At 41.3% G+C, this 8,223-nt stretch overlaps 1 protein-coding gene across 1 annotated transcript; it reads left to right on the top strand.

Annotated features, from left to right (window-relative positions):
- Positions 1 to 2,565: 2,565 nt before the first annotated feature.
- On the top strand, positions 2,566 to 5,840 carry LOC102746519 (uncharacterized). Its single transcript, XM_081809971.1, has 2 exons — positions 2,566 to 3,009; positions 3,420 to 5,840. Exons 1-2 carry the CDS (start codon positions 2,810 to 2,812, stop codon positions 5,407 to 5,409), a joined length of 2,190 nt encoding a protein of 729 aa, XP_081666097.1. The 5' UTR covers positions 2,566 to 2,809; the 3' UTR covers positions 5,410 to 5,840.
- Positions 5,841 to 8,223: the final 2,383 nt, after the last annotated feature.

Below are 8,223 nucleotides of genomic sequence, written 5' to 3'. Positions count from 1 at the left end.
CCCCCCTCTCATGTGCTCTCTCTCATTCTCTCTCTTTCAAATACATAAATTAAAAAAAAATCTTTAAAAAAAAAAAAAGAAATGTTGCAGGATACAAAATTAATATACCAAAATCTGTTGCATTTGTATAACTCATAACAAAATAGCAGAGAGAAATTAACAATCCTATGTTTAATTCCTTCAAAAACTATAAGATATGGTAAATAAATGTAAGGAAGGTGAAAGACCTGTACTCTGAAATCTATATTTATTTATTTTTTAAAGATTTTATTTATTTATTTGACAGAGACACAGCAAGAGAGGGAATACAAGCAGGAGTGGGAGAGGGAGAAGCAGGCTTCCCACAGAGCAGGGAGCCTGATGGGGGGCTCAATCCCAGGACCCTGGGATCATGACCTGAGCCAAAGGCAGATGCTTAATGACTAGCCACCCAGGTGCCCCTGCCCCTTTTAAAGATTTTATTTATTTACTTGACAGAGAAACAGCGAGAGAGGGAACACAAGCAGGGGGAGTGGGAGAGGGAGAATATAAGACATTTAGTGAAGAAAATTGAAGATGACACACTAACTGGAGAGATAAACCCTTGTCATAGATTGCAAGGATTAGTATTTTTAAACATGCCCATACCATGAAAAGCACTCTACGTGTTCAGTGATGTCTCTATCAACATACTAATAGTACTTGTAAAAGAATTTGAGCGAAAAATTTAAAAATTTGACTGGAAACAGAAAATATTCCAAATATACCAAAGCAATGTGGAAGAAGTGTACCAAAGCTGAAGATATAACATTCCCAGATTTCAAAGTATACCACAAAACTCTATTAATCAAAACAGTATGTTACTGGCACAAAAACAGACACATGGGTCAAGGGAACAGAATAGAGTCCAGAAATAAACCCATGCTTATATGGTGAAATTATCCACCAAAAAGAATCTGAGAATATACAATGGGGAAAGACTCTCTTCAATAGCTGGTGTTAAGAAAATGAGACAGCTGTCTGCAAAAGGATGAAACTGGACCACCTTCTTACACCTTACACAACAGTAAACTCTATATGGATTGAATACCTAAGTGTAAGACTTGAAACCGTACACCTCTTAAGACAAAACAGAATCGTTAAATTCATGGACGTCAGCCTTAGCAATACTTTCATGGAATTATCCCTTCAGACAAGGGAAACAAAAGGGAAAATTTAAAAATGGGGCAGAGGAACATAGTAGACATTTTCCCAAAGAAGATACACAGATGGCCACTAGGCACATGAAGAAGCTGCTCAATATCACTAATCATCAAGGAAGTGCAAATCAAAACCACAATGAGATACCACCTCACACCAGCCAGATTTGCTGGTATCAAAAAGACAAGAAATAACAAGTATTGGTGAGGATTTGGAGAAAAGGAAACTCATCTTTGCTGGTGGGAAGGTAAATTGGTGCAGCCCCCATGGAAAACAGTATGGAGTTTCCATAAAACAGCACAGAAGTACCATATCATCTATAATTCCACTTCTGGGTATTTAACCATAGAAAAAGCACTAATGTTCATTGTAGTGTTAGTTACAATACTCAACATACGGAAGGAACTCAAGTGTCCATCAACAAGATGAATGGATAATGAAGATGTGGAAAATGCATATAAGGGACTGTTACTCAGCTGTGTAAAAAGGATGAAGTCTTCCCATTTGTGAAAACGTGGATGGACCTAGAGGGACATTATTCCAAGTAAATAAGTCAGACAGAAAGATAAACACCATACTTTACTTATATGTGGAATCTAAACAGCAAAATGAATGAACAAACAACAGAAAATAGAAACTGACTTAAAACTATAGAGAACAAATTGGTGTTTGTGAGATTGGAAGGGGATGGAGGGAGAGGTAAAATAGATGAAAGGGATTGAGTGGTACAAAGTCACACTTAGTAAATATGTGAATGAAAAGTACAGCAGATGGAATATGGTCAATAATATTGTATTAGTTTTCTATAGGGACAGATGATAATCATACTTACCGTGGTGAACTTTTTGTAATGTATATAATTGTTGAATCACTGTGTTTTACACCTGACGCTAATATTGATGGTCAATATGCTTCCACTAAAAAAAGAAAAAAGAAAGAAGAAGAAAAAAGTCCACACTATCCATCATCATTGAACTCGAAGAATAAAGTAAGAGCCCATCTTCCAGATTTCTTGTCACCCTCCAAATCCTTCCTCACGCTCGGCTGTTCTCCAGGGGCTGGGCAGCAGCCACACACACCATCCAACCTCCCAGTGGCAGTTGGGGCAGTCCAGGCAGGCTTCACCAAGGGCCTCTGTGCCTTCAGAACATCCCAGCAACCCTCAGTTGGGCCAGGTTCTGGAGAAGGGAACAGCATTAGGACATGTCCATTAGAAACGTGACTCAGTTTTGTTTGAGAAGGGTGATTTTGTCACTCACCTGGCTTTCAAGTCGGACTGTTCATTCATCCTCACCCACATTGCAAGTCTTTCTGTATTCCTCTTAACAGAGGTAGAGTGCGGGTGTATCTTGCCCAGGTCCTTTCTACTTTACTTTTCTGATAATACTTATCTCCACATTAGTCTTCATCAATTTTGAAGTATTTCTGAGTAAACGGGCTGCCCTTCATACACTTTTCCTCTTACTGCCAAAGTCCCAAATCACTAGGGTCCTCAGAATTTTTCTTTGGTCACTTGTCCATTCTTCCTGATGAGCTTCATTTACATTTTGTGATGAGTCTATGAATAGAAATCGACGTATGGTCTATTTTCTTACCTTCAAACATCAGATCATTCCCAAGAAATTACATTATGCTACCAATTTTTGCAGTTTGTCTCAGTCAAGATAAAAGGAGTGCATCGAGGACTCAGCAGAATATTTTGCAGAATGAGTTACCCAGTGAAGAGAAAATAGTCATATTTGCAAGAAATGATTCATGTTCTGTTTTTGGAGAAAACCGGAAATTCCATGGCAGTGGAGATCAGACCCAAACCCAGGAGGGGCATTTGAGGTGAGTGACACTCCTGCAGGAGAAGGGGATCAGGGCAGATTGTGAGACTAAGGTGAAATCAAAGGATAGGTGAAAGCACACCTCAATAATTGTATAATCATAATTTTCACATGAAATTTTAATTAATGCATTGTAGATATTTATCATCTGAAAACTAATGGGGAAGTTGGAAACAATGGTGAGAAAAACTGTATCTGAGAAAACTAGAGTGTTATGAAAATTTGAGTCCTCAGCCAATGCATTATGCTTATTTCACTTTGTTACCATGGAGACAGTGCCAAAAATGTACCCATCCATTGAAAATGGCCATTATGTAGTCAAAGAATCATTAATAAGCATCAGTAGATCATTAATAAAGAGTTTGGTTATAATCATTATTCCTTAACAGTGTGCCTTCCTATTTTGAACAGAAGTCATTTGGTGGAGCATGTCTGTGAAAGCAATGAAGGTAATCAATGTGGAGATACCGTAAACCAAATTACTAGTTTTACTGTGCATGAGGATTGTACTACTGGAGATAAATCCTGTGAATGCGTTAAGTGTAGAGAAGCCTTCACAGATGGATCTTTCCCTGAGAACCCAGGAAGATCTCATCCTGGACACAAACCTAGTCCCTGTGAGGAATGTGGGCCAGCCTGCAGCTGTGTCTTGAGCCGCAGCACTGACTTGGACGCAGACCTTGTAGAAAAACCCTATGAACGTCGTGAACATCAGGACTCTGGCACAGCATTTAAGAGATACTTGAAGAATCTCAGCAGTAAAAAATCTTTAGAGTGCAAGAAATGTGGAAAAGCTTTCACACGCACCTCATCCTTTCAGGATCATGTGCAAGGTCGCTGTGGACAGAATGTCCATGTGTGTAATGTATGTGGGAAAGCTTTTATGTATAATTCTGATCTTACACGTCATGTGAGAACTCACACTGGGGAGAGACCATATAAATGTGTGGAGTGTGGGAAAGCGTTTAGGTCTACTTCAAGCCTGCAAAGACATGCGAGGACACACGCTCGGGAAAAATCCTCTAAATGTCAGCAATGTGGGAAAGCCTTCCCTGATCACTACTCGCTTGAAGTACACATGAGAAGACACAAAGAGGACAGACCCTTGGAATGTAAGGAGTGTGGGCAAAGTTTCAGGGAGCATCTACCTTTTGAACGTCACATGACCACACACAATGTAGTGAAACCCTATGAATGTAAGGAGTGTGGCAGAGCCTTCAGGTATCACACAGCCCTTGGAGTACATATGAGGACACATACTGGGGACAGACCCTACAAATGTAAGGAGTGTGGGAAAACTTTCCGGAAGTGTGAACATTTTAAACGTCACATGACCACACACAGTACCGTGAAACCCTATGAATGTAACCGGTGTGGCAAAGCCTTCCGGGATCACACAGACCTGCGAATACATATGAGGACACACACTGGGGAAAGACCCTATGAGTGTCAGCAATGTGGGAAGACCTTCAGATATCTTGGAAATCTGCGAGAACATGTGACAACACACACTGGGGAGAGACCGTATGAGTGTCAACAATGTGGGAAGACCTTCAGGTATAACTCATGCCTGCGAGAACACATGAGGAAACACACTGGGGAGAGACCCTATAAATGTCAGCACTGCGGAAAAGCCTTCATTCGTCACCACACCCTTGTAGTACATACTGTGAGGAGGCACTCAGAGGGTGGACACTTGGAATGTAAGGAGTGTGGTGAAGCTTTCAGAAAGCATCGACCTTTCGAACGTCACATGGCCACACACAATGTCCTGAAACCCTATGAATGTAAGGAGTGTGTCAGAGCGTTCAGGTATCACAGAGACCTACAGGTACATACGAGGACTCACACTGGGGAGAGACCCTTTAAATGTCAGCAGTGTGCGAAAGCTTTTAAGTCTCCTGCAAACCTTCGCGCACATACGAGGACACACGCTGGGGAAAGCCCCTGTGAGTGTCAGCAGTGTGGGAAAGTCTTCTCGACTCCTGGAAACCTGCGAGCACACATGAGGACACACAGTGGAGAAGGACCCTGTAAATGTCAGCAGTGTGGGAAAGCGTTCGCCTGTGCTGCGTCCTTACGAGTACATACGAGGACACACACTAGAAAGCCACCCTATGAATGTCACAGCTGTGGCAAAGCCTTCAGGAGTCCATCACACCTGGAAGCACACATGCGGACACACACTGGGGAGAGCCCTTTTAAGTGTATGGAGTGTGGGAAAGCTTTCAATCGGCCTCAGTGTTTTCAAGATCATTTGAAAACGCACAGCACAGTTAAACCCTATGAATGCAAGGAGTGTGGGAAGGAATACAAGTTTCCCTCATCCCTTCGAGTGCATATGAAGAAACACACTGGGGAGAGACATTCACTAGTCACCGCTCCCTTCAAGAACACGTGAGGATGCGCAGTGGACAGGATCCCTTTGAATCTAAGGACCCTGGTAAGATCTTCCAGTGTCCCGTAGACCTGCAAGTACGTGTGATGACACTCACTAGAGCAGAACCATATGAATGTCTGCACTGTGAGAAAGCCTTCCATTGTCCCTCTTCCCTTCGAGGACACATGTGAAAGCACAGTGATGTGAAACCCTATGAACTTAAGAACCATGGAAAAGCCTTCAGGTACCTCATCAATCTGGGAGCACAGACATGATGTGGGAAAGCATTTATTCTCCCTAAAATCATTTTTAAAATGAGAGCCAATACCTGGAGATGAACCTGAATGGACACAATTTTGGTAAATCTTCTGGTATCAACTTTATGTATTTTGTTCATGAAAATGTCAGTGGGGCAGAAATCGTTTCATTGTTATAAACACGGTTTTGTTTTTGCAAGTGCCTCTTCCTTGATAGAGATGCGAAGTGTCTTAATTCCTAGTTCATGTCGCTGATGTGAACACTAATGATGGTCAGTGTCCTTTGTCCTCTGCATCTCTACAACATACACTTTGTTATCTCAGACTTGGAGTAATCACATGGTTATGTGAAACATGTCTCTTTTCCATTACAGTGTCTCTTGGACTCAGGTTGATAAGAATGTGTCTGTGGGAGGGGTGTGTGCATACAACTTTATATAACTTTAGAAAAAAACTTTCTTATGCTCACATTCCAAAATTCTCTTAATCTATGATCATCACATGAGACTTATTGTTGAAAGTTCTTTTCTGGGGCGCCTGGGTGGCTCAGTTGGTTGAGCGACTGCCTTCGGCTCAGGTCATGATCCTGGAGTCCCGGGATCGAGTCCCACATCGGGCTCCCTGCTCAGCAGGGAGTCTGCTTCTCCCTCTGACCCTCCCCCCTCTCATGTGCTCTCTCTCTCTCTCTCATTCTCTCTCTCAAATAAATAAATAAAATCTTAAAAAAAAAAAAGTTCTTTTCTGTTGTCTTTTGCAGATACAGGAATTTCCTGACTCTCTATCACCTGCACATTTCAGTCTTCATTATTGAAACACATGTTTTCAAGTAAATTTTCTCTTTTTATTGAATGAAAAGTTAAATTTCTGACGTTGGTTTATCTTTTCTGAGAGTCATTTTGGTGTCTTTGGTCGATTTTGTTCTAAATGTGATTTGGAAGAACATGCCTTTTGACCATGACTCTGGATTGCTTATTTTTTTTGTGATCAGTGATTGTGGTAGAAGTATCAATGAGGTGCTGTTTTTGGCCCCAGGAGGTCAGGTCTGGTGTGCATAGTGCCATTAATATCAGCCAGAACTCCTGCCAAAATACGGCATATGGTAAATTTTAGACATAGGAGCCTCTTCAGTTTTATCCATATTGGATCTAACAACATTTCATTATTTCCATAATATTCCATAGTCCTGAGCTACCCCAAAGGCGTACCAGTTGGACTAAATGTTTGTGGTTTTACCCTTGGCAAAAGTAGGGTGTGTAACTCATCCTATTGGGTTGGACATCAAATGGAAAAGTATTGCTGTCTCAGTACCTTCAAAAGAATTTGCAGGGTGCTTGGATGACTAGGTCAGTGGATTGTGCAACTCTTGGTCTTGGCGTTGTGGGTTTGAGCCCCACATTCTGTGTAGAGATCATGTAAAATAAATAATAAAATAACATCTTAAAAAGAAAACGGATTTGCAGTAGCACACCCAAGATAATATTTACCACTTTCATCCTTTTAAAAATACCCACTAGTAAACTATGAAAAAAACTTTCTTCCTTAGAAGAGTGACATGTAAAATGCCACAGGGACTCAAAACATGATGTGTCGGCATTAAGTCATGAGGGGTTTTGTCTGTATCCCAGTGTGCTCTGGTTCCAAGATCAGATGCCGTAAGTATTTATCTTGAGCTTAAGCAAAATGTAATTTTTTGAGACTTTATGTCCCTTTAAAGCCAAAAGTTTTAACAAGTAGATGATGCCTTCCATTGAAGGGAGGCAGAGAATGAAATTATCTCCCTAGTATAACAAAGTAGAGATGCAGAAAACTCTGTCATCCAGAGCTGCCTTAGGGGTTTGTGAAAAGTACAAAAGACTTTCTGTGATTCCCTGCAATATGACTGTCCATGGGTATTACCCAAGTGAAAGCAAAAACTCGCTACACTTATCAACTGGAATACCAAATCCACTGCATAGATGAATTACCATGAAAAATCTCCTCTAGTGGTAATAGATGTCAGTAGGGTATGGGGTTAGGAACAAGAGTGTGGAGGGATGAAAATGTTATTTATTGCTGAGAGGTTCTAGACAGACGTCCATTGTCAGCCATTGGGTTTTCTCAGGAGGGAAATGGTGTTACAGGGCTTAGCAGAGGGGATCGTGAGACACTGAGGCTTTTAAACTTCTATCATGGGCTTGATCCCCTGAAGGGCTTCTTCATACAGTATTGTCTCATTCTGCCAAGAGGTTTTGAAAAATACAGTTTTATCTTGATGAGGTACACTGTGGATTCTGCCAATATCAGTTGAACATGTTGCCCATAAAGAACAAGGTAGATGATCCAACAGGAACCAACGACCAGTGTTCCCAGGCTCTGCTATGGTGCCATCAGAGACCGAGTGTAGAAAAGAGGCCATGGGGTCGTGTACTTCCCCTGGTGGATTATTTTGATCACTGCTGCCAAATTCTGGAATTATTTGCCCGTTTGAGGGAATCAAATTCTGGCATGATACTTTTCTAAGAGATGTCAGGTGCACACACGAATAGAGGAGAAGTAACTAAGGAGAAGGTATCTCTCCAAGGGCCTAGACGAAAAGAAT

This window comes from Leptonychotes weddellii, unplaced genomic scaffold (genome assembly GCF_054177405.1).
Source record: "Leptonychotes weddellii isolate Sample4059 unplaced genomic scaffold, ASM5417740v2 HiC_scaffold_1617, whole genome shotgun sequence".
NCBI classification, from domain to species: Eukaryota; Metazoa; Chordata; class Mammalia; order Carnivora; family Phocidae; genus Leptonychotes; species Leptonychotes weddellii.
Note: the sequence above shows the minus strand (reverse complement) of the source record. Positions and strands in the feature narration are given on the sequence as shown.

Coding starts and splice junctions, on each gene's coding strand:
- LOC102746519 (XM_081809971.1), top strand. CDS start 2,810: ATGCTACCAATTTTTGCAGTTTGTCTCAGTCAAGATAAAAGGAGTGCA. Junction 3,010..3,419: donor ACCCAGGAGGGGCATTTGAG/GTGAGTGACACT, acceptor TATTTTGAACAG/AAGTCATTTGGTGGAGCATG.